General features: G+C 38.6%; 1 protein-coding gene across 1 annotated transcript in view; it reads right to left on the bottom strand.

Annotated features, from left to right (window-relative positions):
* Positions 1-1,025: 1,025 nt before the first annotated feature.
* The window catches only part of LOC124619839 (protein phosphatase 1 regulatory subunit 42-like), a 102,423-nt gene continuing 80,098 nt past the window's right edge, over positions 1,026-23,350 (bottom strand). The window contains exons 6-7 of the mRNA XM_047146447.1: positions 17,731-17,862; positions 1,026-1,307 (exon numbers count right to left, since the gene is read on the bottom strand). Of these exons, the coding sequence (XP_047002403.1) occupies positions 1,189-1,307; positions 17,731-17,862 (251 nt within the window). The 3' untranslated portion in view covers positions 1,026-1,188. The remainder of the gene's footprint in view (positions 1,308-17,730; positions 17,863-23,350) is intronic.

The raw sequence follows: 23,350 nt of genomic DNA on the forward strand, positions 1-23,350 counted from the left end.
AACGCCTGATCTTATCCGCTCTCCCAACTAGCCGCTGGGCTAGTAACGCACCACTTCAAGTTACATAATAATTTATAGCTTCTTTTGCTGATGGCCGAGGAAGCTCTTAATTTAAACGTGCATTCAGCACGCAGATAAGTATTGATAATAAAATTTTGACGTGGCTAAGTTAAATACTTTAGGCGAGAGAATTAATTTAATTGCCCTGCACGCAGTAGATGAGCTCTGAACTGGCCCTGTTGAGATCCGCTATCGCTATAATTTTATAGGTATTAAAAAGAAACTTTACACATCTTCATAATCATAGCGGACCTCCAACCTATTTAAATCTAAACATCCTAGCCTTATTTACTAGCCTACTTAATCTATCTTGCTTCCTTCAGTTTTGAGACGAAAACCACAAAATCATGAATTTCTACTAAAATCTTAATTTGTGAAATCCAAAGTACTATTTTTATTAAATCATTATGAAAGATGAATCTAAATATAAATTTTGAAGTCGCTAGCTCTTTTCTGTTGCGCCAATAATTTTTTCAGAAAAACGTCCAAATTTCGAAAATGACTTACGTTATCGAACTGATATTCAACATACATTAATTTAGTATTATCCCTGACATGCTAGAAAAGTTTTAGGTTCTTTGCTTGATTTTTACAGTATTGCGCAACATTTATGACGTCAGAGCTAGTTACAGCAGACTGGCTGGCACACAATGGAAACTGATGTGAATTTACTACAGCGTGAGTAGGCTGCTTTCCTACAATGTGTGATACAGTCACTGTGGAACAGGATGTGTAACAAAAAATTTTTTGAAGACCATAGGTTGACAGTCAACTGCTGAAACCGAATGCAATCTTGGCTATTAATAGCTTCTTCAAAGCAAATACAGACTGCTCCTTTCAGCCTCTAATTGGGAGACATTTCAATAATGTATTTTTCTCACTGTAATGGTGTTATCTTAAATGTACAAGTTATTTAGTTGATTGGAGCGTTAAGTGGCATTAACGTTTCAAATAAAAATGCACCATTACATTTGTGGTTTGCCATATTATTTGCAGAAAGATAATTTAATACAAGGAATCCATTAACAATATGAAAATATTTTTGTAGGGGAATAAAAATAAACCTGATTAGAAATTTATTGCTGCTGATTTAGAGAACGAACACCACTAAATAAATGAGACACATTTTTATAGCTTTGAAAAATTAATGTCTTCTGGGAGCTCCTTCCCACCTGATATGTCATCAGATTGGAGTTTTGTTTGATACAAGGAAGATCTTGATAATGTATTTCCCCTTCGAACGTTTCCTGAAACAAAATTGAAATATTATCATAGTACTTAATAATAATAATAATAATTATTATTATTATTATTATTATTATTATTATTATTATTATTATTAGAAATAATATTAGGAATTAGGAAAGATGGTAGACAAATAAAAGATCCTGAAATTGGCAAAGAGAACAGCATAACATATGACAAAACTATTAATCTGTGGTAAGTACAGACTGTTCAACAGCAAAACAGACAGGAAAATGGGAAAAGGAGCTCTATTCTCGGGAATGGCTTTTACAGTCAACAAGAAGACCCTCCAATCAGTAACAGAAATGAAACCAATAAATAAGACGTGACAATGAGGCTCAAATAGGCTGTCTTATATGATAATTGACACACATGTACTAGTAAACCAAGATTAACAAGAGAGAAAAGGAGGAGTCAATAATAACTGGGATGAACTAGAGAAAACCACAAAAAAAAATACCTAATGGAGATGTTAAAATTTTATTAGGTGATTGAAACACACAATTAGGCAAAGAAAAAGAGATTCGGAGGACTGACAGAACAACATCAAGGTCACAGACTCGCTAACAAGAATGACCAGAGACTGATCATGCTATGTTACCAACACAATATGAGGATAATATGGTCAACTCACGTCAAGAAAGGCATGAAGAAAACCAAGATATGAAGACTGCCAGTCAAATCCTTACAAGAATAGCAAATCAACCATGTAGCTTTACACACAAGAACTCAAATGGTTCAAATTGCTCTGAGCACTATGGGACTTAACATCTGAAGTCATCAGTCCCATAAAACTTAGAACTACTTTAACCTAACTAACCTAAGGGCATCACACACATCCATGCCCGTGGCAGGATTTGAACCTGCGATCGTAGCAGTCGCGTGGTGCTGGACTGAAGCGCCTAGAACTGCTCAGCCACTGTGGCCGGCACACAAGAACTATAAAGAATTCAAGACCATACAAGTTAGAAGAGGAGCTAACACAGACTACAATCATTATCTCACCAGAATCAAAATTAGGCTGACACCAAATGAAATGAATAAGAAGATCACAGTGATAAAAAAGTTAAATATGACAAAATTTATATAATCAAGGAACAAAGAGAAATGGGAGTAAAGACAGACATGATCTGACAAAAATAAGATCATCAGTCAGGCAAAAAAGAAAATTCATCTAATCCAAGAGAAGAGACATTTGTAGTGGAATGACACATGTGTTAAAGCAATTGGCAACAGGAAAATAGCATACAACAAACAAAACAGTGACAAAACAGAAGTCAGTCTGATAATGTAAAAAGAGGCGAGAAAGCAGTTAAAAGGAATAGAAGAGGATTTCTGAAACTGTAACATGAGAGACTTTTACAAGGTCTGGCAAAAAGACCTCCAGTATTTCAAAAGGTAGTTACAAAGAAACAAAAGATACAGAGATAATATTTTTATCTATGAACAACAGTACTGTGCTATTTTACATTAGTTGGTTTTAAAAACTATGTCTGGTGAATGACGTCTCGCAATGTTGACACATTGACAAAACCTTTCCCTGACATTGTGAAGAATTCCTCTCAAAATATCTAGAGAACACTGAGAAATGTGAGCTGTGGCTCTGTCTTTTTAGAATAAGACTCCTCCCTCTTCATGGTCCCCAACAAACTGTCACATGACAGCTGTGAAATGGTTGTTGGTAAAGTTCCTAGGGGTTTCTGCTACCCAGTAATGGAAATTTTGTTTCTTTACAGTTCCTCCCAAGTGGAAGTGGGCCTCACTGAAGAAATCAAAACAGTGCCAAGGGAAATGTTCTGAAGAATTTTCTCACATACAGCTCTGCAAGTTTCAAAATCTCTCTTAACTCATTGGCAACCACCATTTTGTATGGGTGCATGTGAAGATCGCTGTGAAGGATTTTTCTTACAATCCTATCAGACAATCCAAGGGCAGCTGCATGTTTAAGTGCCAAACATTTCACGGAGGACACGCTTACATATGCTACATTTTCTGGCATTCATACAGTCCAAGGTTGGCCAGTAGATTTTCTTCTCAGTGCACAGCCTGAGGTTCTAAAGTTTGATACTAAAACTAGAATAGTTCCTTAGAATCATGTTGGGCAGGGAAAACCAAAGGATTAGAAATCTGTCTGGCATTCACTGATGATTTGGTAATACAGATAATACAGAAGCCACAGTAAAGCAAATCGAGGTCCTGGAAAAGAAGGCTGAAAAGGTTGGATTACATATCTCCTTCCAGAAAGATAATACATGTCAATCCAAAAAGATGCACCAAAAAAGATCACGACAGAGTTTGGTGAGACAAAGAGAGTTTACAAACTCAGGTATCTTGTGGAGATGATACCAGAAAATGGAACAGAGAAATAAGCTCAAGAACTGAGATATCAAAAGATGACTAGAGCATTCTGGATGACTGGAAACATCTAAAATAAATCATGTCTACCATGTGATGTAAAAGTGAGTCATTACAACGCTGTAAAAAAACTTATATGCATAGGAAACACTGGTCATAGATTGGAAAGGTGCACAAGAAAATATCAAGAAACTAGAGAGAAGCATCATTAGGAAAATCCTAGGGCCCAGTAAAATAAAAGAAAGCTGCAGATTGTTGGGTAGATAAGAGACTCCACAGGTGTCTAATATAGCACACGACATGAAGAAACATTGCCTGAAATTTTAGGGGCTCATCAAGTGAATTCCAGTCACCTGACAAATTAAACAGATCTTGGAGTACACAAAAAGCTTTATGAACATGAAATGGATCACCAAAGTCAGAAAAGACTGTTACGATGCTGGCGTAATAGACAGAAAATCTCACATCAAGCATGTTCGGTGCATGGTCCTCTAGCAGCCTACAAGTGTATGATAATAACAGTAATAATAGTAATAATAATATTTAGTTGACCATAATAAATTTACAGTCTTGTACAACGTTTTTTGAACATTTATAACAATGATATGATCCCATAAATACAATGAATATATGCAATGAATAGCACAGAAAGACATTTACCACTAGTAACATACTGCAATACATAAAATTATTTCTGTAAGTAATTGAACTCACAAATATTTTTAGTTAGTGTAAACGTTTTTAAATGACAGCTGTTTCAAATTGTCCTTAAAAAGATTTCCATGGAATTCTTTTACATTACTTGAAAACCTGTTACAGAACTGTATTTCAGCAGCAAGTGAGCTGTGATCGGTACCTCAGTATCCCATAACCTACATATACAACTACATCATTATTCTGCAGTAAACATCCAACTGCTTGACAGAGTTTCACGAAATCACTGTCAGACTATTCTGTGGCCATTCCACTCTTAAACAGTATGTGGCAAAAAATGAACACCTAAATTTTTCTGTGCAAGTCCTGATTTCTCTCATTTTATTACAATGGCCCTTCCTCCATATATACATGGGAGTCAGTAAAATATTTACACATTTGGAGGAGAAAGTTGATGATTAAAATTTCATGATAATACAGTATGAGCTGCCCTTCTCTGAACATTTTCAATACCCTCCACCAATCCTATCTGGTAAGGATTCCATACCATGCAGTGATACTCAAGAAAAGGACATACAAGCATAGTGTAGGCAGTCTGTTTAGTAGATATGTTGCATCTTCTAAGTCTTCTCCCAACAAAACAATGTCTTTGGGTTTATAACGTAATTTGTAGATAAAAAATCTACTCGCCAAGCAATGGCAAGAGAATGCACACGTAAAATGTATTAAGATTTGCCAGTTTTTTGAGTCAGTGGCTCCTTCTTCTGGCAGAAGCACTGAACGGGAAGAAAGACAGGTGAACGGGTGAAGTAAAAGGACTGGTGAGCTTTAGGAAATGTGGTAGAGTTTGGGAAAGTTGTCCACAACCCCAGGACAGGGGAGAATTACTGGACAGGTTGAGAAGAAAAGACTGACTGCTGGAGACTGCATCAGTTGAGATTTGAAAATCTGAGAGCTTAAAGGTGGAAGATAGGGAAATATGCAACACAGAGATCACTTCCAAAATATCACGTATGAGTTAATAAGAGAGAAAAGTTAAGTGCATTGTAGGTGATAGAGGTGGGGTGGGGGTGGCAAAAAAAATGAAAAGTGTAGGAAACTAAACGGAAGTGAAGAAAGAAATAGTTACTGTGAAGAAATGGCAAGACTAAAGAAATTAATGTAAATTAAGGCCAGGTCAGTGGCGAGAACCAAGGACATGCTGTAGCATCAGTTCCCACCTGTGGAGCTCTAAGAAACTGGTGTCTGGAGGAAGAATCCAGATGGCACATGTGATGAAACAGGCACCAAGATCATGACTGTCATGTTGTAGGGCTTGCTCTGCAACAAGATATTGGATGTTGCCAGTATACACCCTCTGCCTATGCCTATTCATTTTAACTGATTACTTGGCAATTTGTCTTCCCCGTAATTTCAGTCTACTGGTTCCAATTAAAGTTGTTCATAGCTGTAATATGTGGGTATTTGGCTGAACTGACAACCTTTAAATTTGTCTTGTTCATCATGTAGCTGTTTTTAGTACTCATGTGGAGGACCTCACACTTTTTATTGTTCAGTGTCAATTGCCACTGTTTATACCTTACAGATATTTTGTCTGACTTATTTTGTAATTTTTGATGATTTTACTACACTGTATATCACAGCACTATCTGCAAACAATCTAAGAGGGCTGTTTACACTGACTCCCAAATCGTTTATATAGATTAGAAACAGCAGAGGACCTTGGGGAATGCCAGATATCACTTTCATTCTGCTTATTCCTTCATTCTCATTTACAAATATAATTGTCTTAAGGACATGTAAAGAATACACAGTCAGTAAATTATATTTGATGAAATAGTTTCTAAAGGAATGACATTTGATTATATTAGAAATTATTGTAACTGCTCTCTTCTGAAGTCTGAACACCCTGTCCATGTAGACTGTGGATGCCCCACTCCAAATTTGCTGATGTCTGTGGATTAACCTATAGTATAGTTGATAAAGATGTTAAGATATGTAAATTGAAATCGACAGTTTTTTGTTTACTCCACTGTGTTATAATTACTTGGTGGTTATTATGTGTTCTGGGGTGTGTAGTAGTTGTTATGCACATACTGATTAATTAAATAAAACATTGTTTCGGAAATCTTTCACATGTATATTAAAAAATGCCCAACAAATGGTTATGGGCCCAGGCACAGGTGTGAAAGCAAGGTTTTATAAATGTAAAAATTGAAGCTGTGCACAGAAATCCAGAGCAGGTTTGGAAGTTATGTGTATGCTGACCATTCATATTTTGCTGATTGATCATTCTTGCATACAGACTCAAAGCTAAAAATTAGTAGTACAGCATCAGTATGGCTTCAGGTGGATGAAAAGTTGATCAGGCGTGAAAATTACTCAATGAGGAAATTTGCCATAAGGAAGATTTGGTCCATGATGGACTGTCGGATGTTGCTGAAAATGCTCCTTTGGATCCAACAAAATGGGACAATTCTTGAAAGAAGAGAGACAAAAAGGCACATTCCTGGATTATACTTTTCACTGACAAGATGAATTATTCCCATATAAGAGGCATAAAGATGGCAGTAGAAGCCTGGATGGCCTTGGAAAAGGCATTTGAAGACTCAGGATTCACATGTAGAGTGGACTTGCTTAGATCATTAATCACTACCAAATTAGATAACACAAGTCGGTAGATGACTACAGTAATCGTACAATAACAACCATGTGTAAGTTACATGAAATGAATATATCTAAAAACAAAGATGATGTGACTTATCGAACGAAAGTGCTGGCAGGTCGATAGACACACAAACAAACACAAACATACACACAAAATTCAGGCTTTCGCAACAAATGGTTGCTTCATCAGGAAAGAGGGAAGGAGCAACCGTTTGTTGCGAAAGCTTGAATTTTGTGTATATGTTTGTGTTTGTTAGTGTGTCTATCGACCTGCCAGCACTTTTGTTCAGTAAGTCACATCATCTTTGTTTTTAGATATATTTTTCCCATGTGGAAGTTTCCCTCTATTATATTAAATGAAATGAAGTTTGTCATTAGTGAAGTGTGGATAGGAACTTTGCTCCTGGCTGGATTACCTGATCATTATCAGCCTATGATCAAGGCACTTGAAAACAGTGGCACACATATCATGGGAGTTTCTATCAAACTGAAACTGCTGAAGATGCAAGTGTAAATGAAGAATCTGCTCTATATACAAATGAGAAGAGGCCAACGAAACATATTATTAAATGCCACAAGTGCAGTAAATCAAATCATATTGGTAAATATTGTTCTAGCAAGGACAAAACAGCAGGAAGCTCATCAAAAAATGACGGATATGTATTTAGGATCAGACACAACAAAAGAAAGCTTTTCTTGCTGTCATTGATAAACAGTCTCTCCAAAAGGATATGTGCTTTGACTCACATTACTAATGATGGAAACAAGCTTCATAATGTCAAGCTATGGTGGAAAAGCAGTCAGCAGAAATATAAAGTAGTTATGGGTTGACAATGGAAATGAGTGTGTCAACAATGAACTAAAAGGATTTCTGGCTTCTGAGTGTATCATCCACCAGCTTACAGTATGTTACAGTCCACTGCAAAATGGAGTTGCTGAAAGAGCTAATAAAATATTGGTTGAAAAAGCTCAATGCTAACCTACCAAAGGAGTATTGGGCTGAAGCTGTGTCTACAGCTGTGTACCTGTCAAATCGTTCACCAACACCACACTCGGAGATAAGACTCCATATGAACTTCGGTGTAGGAGAAAGTCTTGTTTATCACATATGAGAATTTTTGGCTGCAGTGCAATGGTTCACGCTCCAAAACCCCATTGCAAGGAGTGGGATAAGAAGTCACAGAAGTTGTCATTTGTAGTCTACTGTCAGGCAACCAAAGGCTGTTGATTCATCAACAAGGAGACTGGCCAGATGATTGTCATCAAGGATGTCAAATTCCTGGAATATGGGAATTTTTCAAGTTCAAAGACCACAAACGCATTAGGATTGAAACATGAAGCAGTTCTTCAGGACATCAATACTTCACAAACTGAAGAAGTAGTTAAATCAGAAGACAGTGACAATGAACACTTTTATGGCTTTGACAATGATTCAATATAAAGTGAAGCTCAAGATGAGGGTCACAAGAATAAAAACATACCTCGAAGGTCAAACAGAGAAGCTAAACCCAAGAGGTAGCCTGATCATGTTACTTACTATTTGAAAGAAGGACTTCCAAGTGAAGATATTGATGTCAAAGAAGCTTTGGAAGGGGCAAATAATGAGGAATGGAAAAAAGCAATGAAGAAAGAATTCTCATCCCTAGTTCATAACAACACATTTGAAGAAGCAGAGCTACCCAGAGGACACAAACCACTCAAGACAAGTGTGTATTAAAAATAAAGCCTAAGACTAGCAGTACACCAGAAACATTTAAGGCACAATTAGTGGTAAAAAGGATGTGCTGAAGTTCAAGATGTTGATTATCAGGAAACCTTTGCACCAATGGTCAAGCAGGCATCAATTAGATATCTCTTTTCTGTGGCAGCTCGAGAGTAACTGGAGATTGACCATGTTGACGTCACTGCTGCTTATCTCTATGGATACTTAAATAAAGAAATTTAAGTCATTCCACCAGAAAATTTTGCAACTGCTGGAAAAGAATGGAAGCTGAAGAAAGCTGTTTATGGACTCAAACAGGCTGGTAGGAACTGGAGTCAAAAAATTGATGACATGTTAAGAAAACTGAAATTGAACAGATCAAACACTGATCCATGTCTCTATTTTCACAGAGATGGCACCAAACTAATCATAATGGCTTTCTATGTTGATGATATGCTATTACTCTCAAATGACAGAAGAAGTGTTTTGGATCAATTCAAAAGTTCTTTGAAGAGATTTTTTGAGATAGAAGATTTAGGACAGATAAGCCATTGCCTAGGCATGTAAATTACACAGGATTGTGATAAAGGAAAAATGTGGATCTCCCAGAAATCCTATGCAAAAAAAGTTCTGGAGAAATCTGGAATGAGTGAAGCCAAGCTGTTGTCAACACCACTTGAATGTGGTTTGGACTTTGAAGCAGTTGACTCAGGTGATATCAAGGTACTATATCAAGAAGCGTTAGGAAGTCTTCTATATTTATCCCAAATCTCCAGACCTGATATGCGTATCGCTGAAAGTCTCCTGAGGAGCTATAATCATTGTTTTAAAAAGATACATTGGTTGTCAGTAAAAAGATTGATTAGATATTTAAAGAGAACCACAGATTATACGCAAAAAAATTTGGAAATTTGTGGTAAGGTCTTTTGGGACCAAACTGCTGAGGTCATCGGTCCCTAAGCTTACACACTACTTAATCAAACTTAAACTAACATATGATAAGGACGACACACACACACACACACACACACACACACACACACACACACACACACACCTATGCCCAAGGGAGGACTCGAACCTCTAATGGGGGAAGCGACGCGAACTGCGACAAGACGCCCCAGACCGCGTGGTTACCCGCGTGGCGGATTACACACTAGAACTGTCTAGAGATGGTAACAGTGAAATAATGGCCTTCAGTGATGCAGAGTGGGGAAATAAAATCAATGACTGACATTCTGTAACTGGTTCATGCATAAAATTGCAAAACTCTTTAATTTCAAGGTCTAGTAGAAAACAGAAAACTGTTGCACTTTCTATTTGTGAAGCTGAGTGTATGCCCTTGGCACCAACTGTTCAAGATTTACTGTGGTTAAGATAAATTATGTTTGAAGTAGATCCAAGCAGTATCATAAAGCTATTTACAGTGTATTGTGATAATAAAGTATCTAATGACAAACTCTAAATCAAAGCATATAAATATAAAATATCATTTTATAAGAAGGGATGTTGAGTCAGGTGTTATTAATGTTGAACATCTGCCTTCTGAAGAAATGTTAGCTGATGCTTTCACAAAACCACTTAGCAATGCCAGACATGAAACATGTGTAAGAAGCTGTGGCTTTGTGAAATACCTGAAGGAGCTACTGTACATTTAGGCGTCATACTGTGTGTCGATGTCAGTTTAAGGGGACATTTTAAGATACGTAAATTGATATCGACAGATTTTTTGTTTACTCCATTGTGTTATAATTACTCTGTGGTTACTATGTGTTCTGGGGTGTATACTTGTGGTTATGAATGTAGTGAATAATTAAATAAAATGTTTCAGAAAGCTTTCACATGTATATTAAAAAATGCTCAACAGAGGACAGAAGAAGTTGTCACAAATGCATTTGCAAGATGTTTGAATCAGTATGTATAAGAGATAATCTTTTTACAGATATAGCTGATATGCTCTTACCACGTATATGTTATTCCATCATAATACCTACAAATTTGTATGTATCAGATGTTTCAGCACTAGACAGTGATTCCATATTTATGTCCTCTTGAGACTGGTTATAATCTAACAATAACTTCATCACATTTGTCTTAGCCTTTTTTAATGAAAGTTTATTCATGATAACAATATTATGAAAAGCAAAGTCGCTACTCACCATATAGCGGAGATGCTGAGTTGCAGATGGCACAACAAAAAGACTCCAACAATTAAAGCTTTTGGTTATTAAGGCCTTCGTCAACAATACACACACACACACACACACACACACACACACACACACACACACACAACTCACACACATGATTGCAGTGTCAGGCAACTGAAACCACACCGTGCAAGATATGCATGGCAGCTGGGTGGAGGTGGGGGTAAGGAGGAGGCTGGGGCAAGGAGGGGGACGGATAGTATGGTGGGGGTGGCAGACAGTGAAGTACTGCAGGTTAGACAGTGGGCAGGGGAGAGGTGGAGAGGGGAGGGAGGGGGGGGGGAGTAGTGGAGAAGGAGAGAAATAAAAAGACTGGGTGTGATGTTGGAATGACGGCTGTGTAGTGTTGATAAGTTATATGTGATCCAACTAAAGATCTCTCTATTTTTTTGCAGTGCTAGTTGTTCAGTGCAGCCCTGGCTAATAAATGATGTATTGTCAGCATAATTCACTAACTTCAAGTTTGTGGCCATGTTATGCCACTGGCATACACATGTAATAAAAATGGCCCAAGAACACTTCCTTGTGGGACTACATGGCTGAGAGTCTTGGATGTTAATATTACTGTTAGGGTCTTCCCTTTATTCTTACAACATAGTTTTGCACACTAGCCATTCCTTCATGAGTATACACTTAACTTTCTAATTTGGATAAATGCACTGAATGATTCACAGAATTAAAGGCCTTACATAAATCTACAAAAGTTCCAATGACTTTGTTACCTTGATACAGTCTGTTTAGCAGTTCAAGGAAAAAAGCTGCTACTGCTGTGTTGTATTTACAGAATAAATGTTCTATGAAGGCCTTACTTAGAGTCTTTGGCTCACTCACCAACATGCTGTTTTCTCCTAGTGCTATATTTCTGAAACCCTGGATACTCTCTCTTTTTACATTCATTGTTTAGTATATTCCACGTTGTTTATTAACATTACTGGATTTGCTTCTCTGGTTAGCATAATAATGTGCTTTCAGTGTCTTCAAGGACTGCCTGAATGTTTTTCTGTCTCTTTTGTATTCTTTTGGGAAATATTGTAAATTGGTCTCCCTGAACAGCACTTATATGTCTTTCACATTTTCTTTTAATTTGTGAAATTTTGAAGGACTTTTAAGATTTTATGTATAGTCTGATTTTCTTACTGTTTTTACCAAGAGCTCTAGGGTCTGAAAGAGAGTTTTCAATAGTTTTCATCACCAATTATTCCCTATTTAAATTAATAATGACATGTCAAAGTAAGACTATGAATCAGGTGTTATTGTGGTTGGTGACAAATTTATATGGATATAGTTATAGCACTATAACAAGTCAGAATGCCTAAGATAATTTACGTTATACCTTAAAGAGTCTATGTTCACATCTCCCACTATTATAACCTGTTTTTGTTTGTCGAGAGTTTGTCCAGTAGCTCTTCTAAATGATACAAGAATTTATCTACATCACTGTTTAGTGATCTACATAGACCAAGCGTTATTAAGCTGTTTCTGCCTCATTTTGTTTTTACTGCTGCCAATTCAAAAGCCATGTCCACTGCAAGTTCATCAATGCAATTAATGTTCTCCACACTGAATGTGACTTCTAACACTAATGCGTACATCACCACAAATGCTTATATCACCATCCATGTTTATCTTTCTGCAGTATACAGTCATAACTTTATAATTATTTACTTAAAAACTATGGATCTTTCCAGTTCATTCACAATATATAGCAATTCAGAACTTACTCTATTTTATTTCTACCACACAGTTATTGGAAGTATCACAGCATATGGTGCAGAGTTGTGGGAACTAACTCAGAGGCAGAGAGATCACCTGCTGGCTGTCGAGATGGATTTCTGGAGACAGAGTTGTGGATATTCCAGGCTTGATCATATTAGAACTGACAGGATCAGAGAGGTTATGAATGTCGATAGCACAATCCCAGACTACACGGAAAGGAAGCGCCTACTCTGGTATGGTCACTTACAGCATATGCCAGATACAAGATGGCCAAAAGGTGTATGGCAATGGACTCCACATCAAAGAAGAAAGTGCGGTAGACCTGTGAGATGCTGAAAAGATGATGTCAATGAAGCAATGGCAGCGAGAGGTCTTAATGAAGGAGACTGGAATGACCATGAATGATGGAAATTGGGATGTGAGAGGCAGCGGCAGCCGTGGAAACATCACTCATATATATAATGAACATTCTGGAACATTATTTCATGGTTTTCTCTTTTGGTTTTCTCTTTTTTGTGCTGTCAGTGGGTGTTTTGGCTTCATGTGTGTGCGTGGAAAGCTGCTATACATTACAAATGGGACTCCACGCAATTAACTGATTTAAAAGCACCTTCATTCTGAAATGGCATTCATTGGTGCATTATTATAAGATATAGAGGATAAATGTACTCCAATTAATACTTAGAAATGAATGGAATATTTAACGTAGAATTGTCTATAGGCATCTGCTCAAACAGTTGGGGATATTAACCACAGCCTGATGGTGTATTTATTCAGTGATGAAATTTGCTGTCAACAATCTATTACAGTTTGAGATATTCAAAAACAGACTAGAAGGAAAATGATCTGCACTCCCCTCTAATCCAACTTTGCCATAAAAGTAGTTAAATACATAAGTTTAAACTCTTTCACACTCTGCCTATGGAAATAAAATGTCTGACAGAATACAGAATTCTAACAATACCAGAGAAGGACAGTTGCTACTCACCATATAAAAGAGATGCTGAGTTGCGATAGGCACAACAAAAAGATTCACACAATTGTAGCTTTTGGCGATTAAGGCCTTTGGCAGCAGTAGACATAAATACACACACGCACACACACACTCACGCAAATGCAACTTGCACACACGTCTGCTGTCTCAGAGACCTGAAACTACACTGCGAGCAGCAGCACGAATGCATGATGGGAGTGGCAACTGGGTGGGGGTAAGGAGGAAGCTGGGGCAGGGAGGGGAGGGGGAGGGATAGTATGGTAGGAGTGCCAGACAGTGAAATGTTGCAGTTTAGACAGAGGGCAAGAGAGAAGGTGCAGAGGGGGTAAGTAACAGAAAGGAGAGAAATAAAAAGAAATTAAAAGACTGGGTGTGGTAGTGAAATGAGGGCTGTGTAGTGCTGGAATAGGAACAGGGAGGGGGCTGGATGGGTGAGGACAGTGACTAACGAAGGTCCACTTGTGGTTTGGCCACACTTTGTCGGTGGTCATTCATGTGGACAGACAGCATAGAATGCAGCACAGTGGTTGCAGCTTAGCTTGTAAATCACATGATGGTTTCACAGGTAGCCCTGCCTTTGATGGGGTAGGTGATGTTAGTGACCGGATTGGAGCAGGTGGTGGTAGGAGGATGTATGGGACAGGTCTTGCATCTATGTCTATCACAGGGGTATGAGCCATGAGGTAAGGGATTGGGAGCAGGGGCTGTGTGAGGATGGACGAGTATATTGTGTAGGTTCAGTGGATGGCGGAATACCACGGTAGGAGAGGTGGGAAGGATAGTGGGTAGGACATTTCTCATTTCAAGGCATGACGAGAGGTTATCAAAACCCTGGCAGAGAATGTAATTCAGTTGCTTCAGTCCCAGATGGTACTGAGCTACGAGGGGAATGCTCCTCTGTGGCTGTACTGTGGGACTTTGGAAGGTGGTGGGAGACTGGAAAGATAAGGCACGGGAGATTTGTTTTTGTACAAGGATGCAAGGATAATTACGGTCAGTGAAGGCTTCAGTGAGACCCTCGGTATATTTTGAGAGGGACTGCTCGTCACTGCAGATGCAATTACTACGGGTGGCTAGGCTGTACAGAATTGTTTTCAAATGCGGGTTTAAATTGATTCACCTTAACAACTTCTATTCTTGGATAGAAATAAACAGTCAGTTACAAACATTAATAGGCCAGTAAGTAGCTATATAAATAATTTTAAAACTTTTATGCACTCTTTAGTTCAACTGATATTGTAACATTTATCATAAATATGATTTGCTGGTCATTGATTTAATTACCAAACTAACTGCTCATATTACAACTCTCCATCTGACAGGGACTGAATACCTAACAGTGTACAACTAATGGATATCCCTACACTATTTTTGGTAGTTGCACATTGAAAGTTGTGACAATACACTACTGCTGTTATATACCTAGAAAAGTTATGATACTAATGGTATGACCCTCCCTGTTTGCTTGGATGGAGTCTTACTCCCATGACCGAAAATAGAAGGTTGTATTAATCAGGGTTGAGATAAACCCTGCTCCAGCTCTCAGCTATGATATGAGTATGTGTACAGACCTGCAAGTTAAGTGTTTATCCTTTTCTATGTTTTCCACATAGCAAATTTTGCTTTGTGAGAAGCAGATTGTTGTTCCTTTTCCCTTCTTCTGTATTATTATTATTATTGTTATTAGCAGCTTGGAAGCATGAGGCATTAAACTGATTGTGTGATAGTTTTCATACCTATTTACCTTTACTATCTTCAGAATTGTGTGGATGATATTTCTCCAACAGTTTCGTAGATTCTTCACATCAACTTGAATGGTCCTTTGTTTGCAATTTCCTCCAATAATTTTAAAACTTCCAATGGAATGGAATCTATTTCTTCTGCTTTATTTGATCTCAAGTCTTCCAGAGCTCTTCTAAATTCTGACTCTAATACTAGACCCCCCAACATCTTCCTTATCAACTCCAATTTCTTCTTCTATCATGTCATCAGACAAACCCTCCCTTGCATAGTTGCCTTGAGTGTACTCTTTCCATGTATATGCTCCTTCCCCGCATTTAACAATGAAATTCCTGTTTCACTCTTGATATTAACACCTTAGGTTTAATTTCACCTAAGACTGTTTTGACTTTTCTATATGCTGAGTCAGTCTTTCTGACAATAACTTTTTCAGTTTTTCCAAATTTTTCCCACCGCCATTTCAGCTTGGCTGCCCTGCACTTCCTATTCGTTTCACTCCTAAGTGAATTACATTGCCATATTCCTGTCTTTTCCTGAACATTTTTGTACTTTCTTCTTTCGTTGATCAGTTGAAGCATTTCTTCCAGTCTGTGGTCTAGGGCTAGCAACTTTGACTAGTAATCAGAATGTCATGGGTCACAGGTCTTAACCCAGTCACTGCTTAAATTTTGAATAAAAATCATCAGAAATGGCAGCTAAAGACTTCTGGCATAAGAAGTCACTTTTGTTCTGCCAATAGCCTTGTAAAAAAAGGGCAGAGAAGGGGACAGAGGTTCAGTGCACCCTCTTGCCCATGGTGTGGGAAACTACCCCAGAAATATGGTAGAATCAGCAACTACCAATGACATGAGAATGTAGAAGGCAATGGAAATCACTGCAGCAAAGGCACATAAGGTGTGTCTACATAACATGTAACTGAGAAAGTGTCATGATGATCTGTCTATCAGCAAAATATTCCAGGTTAGTTCCCCATTCTGATCTTGAAGAGGGGACTGCTAAGTGGGAGGTAAGCACGAGAAAAAGAAGGAATAATCAACAAAAGGATAACTTCCTACAGATAGGAGCATGGGCGGCAAAAGTTTGAACATTTAGGAAAGCTATAAAACCTGAAAAAGGAAATTTAAAGGCTCAATCAAGGTACAGGAGTGTCAGTGAAGTGAAATGGAAAGAAGATAAGGATTTCTGGTCAGATGAATATAGGGGAATACCAACAGCAGCAGAGAATGGTACAAAGGGAGCAGATTCAATATGAAGAGAAAAGTAGGGCAGGGTGTCAGCTACTGTAAATAGTTCAGTGACAGGGTTGCTCTCATCAGATTCGAAAGCAAACCAACGGTGACAATAATAGTTCAGGTATACATGACGATGACACAAGCAGAAGATGAAGAGGTAGAGAAAGTATACAAGGATACTGGACAGGTAATTCAATATGTAAGAGGATATGATTATCTAATAATCATGGAGGACTGGAATGCAGTTGTAGGGGAAGAAGTAAGGTTTACAGGAGAATATCACAGTAGGAATGAGAGAGGAGCTCTGCAATAAATTTCAGATGGTAATAGTGAATACTCTGTTCAAGAATCATAAGAGGAGGAGTACTTGGAAAAGATGCAGAGACACTGGAATGTTCCAGTTGAGTTGCATCATGATCAGAAAGAGATTCCAAAATCAGATATTGGATTACAAGGCATGCCCAGCAACACATAGATTCAGACCATAATTTAGTAATGCCGACAAGTAGACTGAAATTTAAGAGAATCATGGAGAAGAATCAGTGTGGAAGGAACCGGGGTACTGAAATACTGAGGAATGATGTGACACATTTTAAGTTTGTTAAGGATGTGGACACTGTGATAAGGAATATCACAGGAGGCAGTTCATTTGAAGAAGAGTGGATGTCTCTAGAGTGGGCAAATCATGTCACTGTATAGAAGGTTTCCAAAATTTGGTCCCATCCCTTGGGGTCTCTCCTTGTGAGTCTTGGCATTATTAATGCATGACTCATTGGATTTTCAAGTTCAGTTATTTAAGTGTTGTAAAGTGTGAGTTAAATATAAAACTTTTGGTATGAATGGAAAAGAATATAGTAATTTAATCTTTTCTGTTGTGTGAAAGCAGTGTTGCTATCTGCAGCTTCTGACAGAAGTGATCATGCATTTGTCTTTTTTAGTCTGACTGTTTTTCATAACAAAGTTGAGGTCTATTGTGTGTGTTGTGTAACAGGCAAACCCATCTGAGTTTCAGATTTTTTAGTAACAGATAAAAAATAAAAAAAATAATAAAGAAATGATATAAAAGACTGACACTTCACACAGTATAGATTCATACCTACAAATTATTACTACTTATGCACTAACTGAAGAACACTACTGAGCCAACTGACTTACCACTTGGCCATGGTGGAAAGAATGTGTCCAACCCAGAGTGACCTGACAGGCTGTCACCACCAGGCATAACATCACGCAAAATAGAACGAGAGACTGATTTCATAACATATGGGGACACAGCATTGGTCAAATCTGAAAAATAAATCAGTATTTAGTGGAACTGTTTAGGTAAAAAAATTACAAGTTTCAGATGACACACAGAGAGATAAATTATTTTTTATTTGTATATGTGACTTTTTTCTCACAAAGCAGCTCCCAAAATTACTGATTTATTTGCATACTGGTTTTTGAATGTTATAAATCCATTGTCAACGCAACAATCTGTCAGTTCATTTTCATTTCTGTCTCAAAAACTGTTATATTCATTTACTAACTTGCCACTTCAGGTAAAGGATGTAAATATCTTTCAAAATACAACCTGATGGTCACTTGCTGATGTAGGCACTATTGCCTAGACCAGGGGAGGCCAATTATTTTGGCTCGGGGGCTGTTTTGTGAGAGGGGAGCTTAACAGAGAGCCCCACCTTTTAAAATGATTATATTCATTAATTAACAATGTTGTAATTTGGAAAAGGTGTAAATTGTACCACAAAAGTCAATAAATCTTACATATACATATAATATTATTAATTATTAAATATCAGTTAAATACCAATATCAATTATTAAATGAAATAGTGGGAGTTGTCCCTATTTATTTATTGTACTAAATAAATGTCATGTGACTAGGGCCTCCCATCGGGCAGACCATTCATGAGGTGCAAGTCTTTCGATTTGACGCCATTTTGGCGACTTGCACGTCGATGGGGATGAAATGATGGTGATTAGGACAACACAACACCCAGTCCCTGAGCAGAGAAAATCTCCAACCCAGCCAGGAATCGAACCTGGGCCCTTAGGATTGACAATCTGTCATGCTGACCACTCAGCTACTGGGGACGGACATTTATTGTACTAATTTGATATAATGTACAGCTGTAAATGCATATGATTTTTCCACAGAATGCTATGGCCTCCTCTGTTGTAATGCTTGCCATTTTGTTCCAAGAAGGCCATTTTCTTCCACACCATTCACAGCACACTCAAGCAATTCCCAATCACTGGGTCTATCTTTCACTGATCCTAGAACAAGTAACTCCTCTGTGATGACGAAATTTTCATTAACTTTGTGGATAAAGATGAGTAATTGTGCAGTATCTTCATTATCTGCTCCCTTGTCTATTGTCAAAGAAAACCTACAAAAGTTTTTGTGCACAATCTTTAGCTGTTTTGTCACTAACTGAGTCAAAGCACCTCGCTACAATCCTTTCTGGCAATAACATGCTCTCAATTTTGCTTCTAAGATCAGGACATTTAAGTTTGTGCAGTATCTTACACTGCTTATTAATTAGGCCTTCTTAAAAAAGGCTTCTTGTGTTTGGCAAGATTATAGGCTACTTTTGAAATGACTGTTGCTTTTTCAGCCTTTTCATAAAGTCCACATTTTAATATTTTGTGTTCTGTCTTGGAAAGTTTTCTGCCAAATTCACTGTGTTTGTTTCGTAATGTCTTTTCATAATGTACTTCTTGTATACACCATTGCATGACACAACAGACACACTCCTTTGTTCCCAGTATTAACACAGAAATAAGTGTGTGTATGTTCTTCATTAAACAGATGAAATTCAGCACCGATTTTATGATTTTATAGAGGGTTCATAATTTCAGTAAAGTTGTAAATTTATATATTTACTGTTGCACATACAAAGTATATACCAGATCAACCAGAAAAACAGTGTGTATTGTACTACACATGCAAACCAAGTCAAAATTTGATGCGGTGGCTGATGGGGAGACACCATAAATGGCTTTGTAAATGGTAAATGTCTTCTCAGTTGCTCCAATCAGCCACTGCACCAAATGTCAACTTGGTTTGTGCAAATAGTATCTACACTGCACATGCCTGATGACATGCCCATCCTACAAAAAATCAGTCATGCATGGCACAAAAACCTCAGTTCAAGATGATTTTTCTCACTCTTGTGGCAGGCCGCACAAAAACCCTTAGTGGGCCACATGTGGCCCCAGGTCTAGACAGTCCTTTAATGCACCAAGCAAACTGCGCCTCAAAATACAAAGTAACAATTATACTAAAGCTATGGAAGCATTTCAATTAAATGTTCTCTACTTTTAGAATATTCTGTATGGAGCGCAGAAACTCATTATTTTTAGTGAGAATTGCTATGCAGTTGGGACTCATAACTCTACTGCACAGCCAGAACCGTGGTACCATGTGTTACTGGATGGTGGCCAGGGGGTGGGGGGGGGGAGGGGGGGTGGGGGGGGGGGGAGGGGGCAACATGATGACAATTTTTGTCTTTCACTTCCAATACTGAACACACTTTGGCTCCAAAGGAGTAACAATACCTGCTGTTACTGTCCAATGGCCTCACAAGTTCATGTAATACTTACATTTCTTGTCAGTGATAGTACAAGAAAGTAAGACGCACACACATACATTGTACAGTGTGTTATCATCAAGCTCCAATGCAACTTTTAGATGATGTCAGTCAGAAACTGACAATGGTAGTAGTCACTTCAGAGTACTTGCTGATGTTGTTGTCAAAGCCTTGCTGAATATTTACAAGAAAATGGCTGCAATATACAAACTTATTTTTGACTGATTTGAGGCATTAATGAAAAAATCTCACACACAAGATTAATTTCCTATGGGTGAACTCAAATTTCAACGAAAGTTTTAAATGTGTGATAAATGCTGATGCTCTCTCTTAGATAACCTACAATGCATGATTAAACATCCATCTGTCCAAGAAAATGGCTTTTCCAGACAACTGACGTTAATATTTCCACATTTTACAGTATTTGTAATGATATGAATGTGTGAGTCAATATTAGTGAAAATGGGAAAAGTAAGTATGTTTATAAGTAAGTCTATTTTTATCATTTTTTAATTTTAAAGATCTTAATCACATTTGCCATATGCTGTTTTCACTATTGTGAATGTTAAATGGACTGTTTCTGACTCCTCTAAGAGTATTGTTACAGGAAGATATCCATTAAACTGTGTGTATTGTGGGAGAATCAAAAAACTTGAACTCTGACTAAAAATATATAAAATAACAAAAATAAAACTATTCTGATCCCAAAGGACAGTGAAAGAGCTTTATTAGACACAGTCCTGTTTTTAATAGTATGTTATTGTCTTCCTCTAACCCGTAAACTGATTTACTCAACCAGTTATATACAAGTCTAACTACGTATCTGTGTAATGGGGGGAGTTGCAGGGTGTTCAGTGGTGAAAACAGCTTGAGGCAAATGTGTTTAAAATACATAAAATTAAAAAAACAGTTGAAAGAGGATTAGTCAAAAACCACTCACTTTTTCCTATTTTTCATTGATACTCGTCACACATTCACATATTTACACACACTGTAAAAAGTGGAAACATGACTATTGGCCTAAAGCCCTTATAAAATGTAAATACAAAGGGCAAAAATAAGCTAGCAGTTCCATTAACTGAAAAAAGTAGTACTGTTTCTTCAAAGTAACAGCGTTTCTGCCATTTTGAATGGATTCAATTTAAATTTAGTCTGTGGACACACATATAATGAAACAGTGGATGGAATAATAACAGTATGGAAATGATATCTTGCTAATTACCATATAAAGAAGGTGCTGAGTTGTAGGCAGGCACACTGGAAAAGATTGCTCATTTCGAAATAGAAAACACCCACACATCCACACAAGCACAACTCACAAACACATATGGCCAACATCTCCAGGCACTGGAGACTGATTGCAACAGCATCTGATGTGAGTAGCAATCTGCTGGGGTGAGTGGTGGGGGTAAGGAGTAGGCATGTGGTGTAGGGGTATCAGGATGGAGATGGGTGAAGATGCTGCTCTGCCCATGGGAGCATGCAGGGACATGGTGGGGACAGGTAGAGGTGCTAGCGCAATGTCAAGATGATGTGCTTTGGGGGGGGGGGGGGATGGGGGGGGGGTGAGGGGTGCAAATGGATGGGGAGGGGGGGAGGGAGGAGAACACATCATGTTGGGCAGCATGTTCAGCAAGTGGGTGATCCAGTCTTCCTTGATCATAGTCTGGTGGTGGCCATTCATACAAACAGCTTGTTAGTTGGCATGCCCACATAGAAAGTGGCTCAGTGGTTGCAGCTTATTTTTTAGATTACATGGCTACTTTCACATATAGCCTTTTGTCATATGGTACAAAAATGTCTGTGATAGGACTGGAGTAGGTGTCAGGTTGTATGGGGTAGTTTTGCAGCTAGTCTATTGCAGGGATGTGAGCCATGAAGCAGGGGTTGGGAGTAGGACTGGAGTAGGGATAGACAAGGATATTGTACAGGTTCGGTGGGTGGCAGAATATCGCTGTGGGAGGGTTGGGTTGGGTTGTTTGGGGGAAGAGACCAAACAGCGAGGTCATCGGTCTCATCGGATTAGGGAAGGATGGGGAAGGAAGTCAGTCGGCCGTGCCCTTTCAAAGGAACCATCCCAGCATTTGCCTGGAGCGATTTAGGGAAATTACGGAAAACCTAAATCAGGTTGGCCGAAGCAGGATTGAACTGTCGTCCTCCCGAGTGCGAGTCCAGTGTGCTAACCACTGCGCCACCTCGCTTGGTCGCTGTGGGAGGGGTAGGGAGGATAGCAAGCAGGATTTTGCTCATTTCAGGACATGACAAGAGGTAGTCAAAATACTGGCAGAGAATGTGATTCAGTTGCACCCGTCCTAGGTGGTACTGAGTCATGAGAGGAGTGCTCTTTGTAGTAGGACAATGGGTAAGTGGGAGGTGACTGGAGAGACAAGGTATGCGAAATCTGTTTTTGGACAAGGTTGGGATGATAATTTTGGTCCAAGAAGGGCTCAGTGAGACTTTTGAAGAGGGACTGCTTGTGACTACTGATGCAATGACCACAGGTGGCTAGGCTGTATGGAACAGACTTCTTGGCATGGAAAGGGCAGCACCTGTCAAAGTGGAGGTATTGTTGGTGGTTGGTAACATGTTCTCGACAGAGGCACTGTTGTAGCCATGAGGCGGAGGTCAACATTGAGAAATGTGGCTTGTTAGGTGGAGGAGAACCAGGTGAAGCAAATGAGGTAGAAGGTGTTGAGGTTCTGAAGGAATGTGGATAGGGCGTCCTCACCCTTGGTCCAGGCCAAAAAGATGTCATCAGCAAATCTGAGTCAGTTGAGGGGTTTGGGATTCTGGATGATTAGATGGTGCCATGTGGGAGCCCATTTCTGTACCATGGATTTGTTTGTAGGTGATACCTTCAAAGGACAAGTAATTGTGGGTGACAATACAGTTGGTTGTAGTGACCAGGAAGGAGTTTGTCAGTTTGGAGTCAGTCAGATAGTGTTCAGGAGTGCCAAGGCCACGGAGTTGTCAGTGTAAATGGAGGTGGCATTGACAGTAATGAGAAGGTTCTGGGTGGAATGGAATGTAATCTGTTCACCTCCTACTCTCACCTTGGACTACCACTATCTACTGTCTCTACAAGTGCTTCCATCGAACATCCCTCACATCCCATCATAGCAGCCAAATCCTGCTCGCAGACCTTCTACATTTAACACACCCTCAGAAATGTCCTCCAACCAC

Source organism: Schistocerca americana, chromosome 6 (genome assembly GCF_021461395.2).
Source record: "Schistocerca americana isolate TAMUIC-IGC-003095 chromosome 6, iqSchAmer2.1, whole genome shotgun sequence".
NCBI lineage: Eukaryota > Metazoa > Arthropoda > Insecta > Orthoptera > Acrididae > Schistocerca > Schistocerca americana.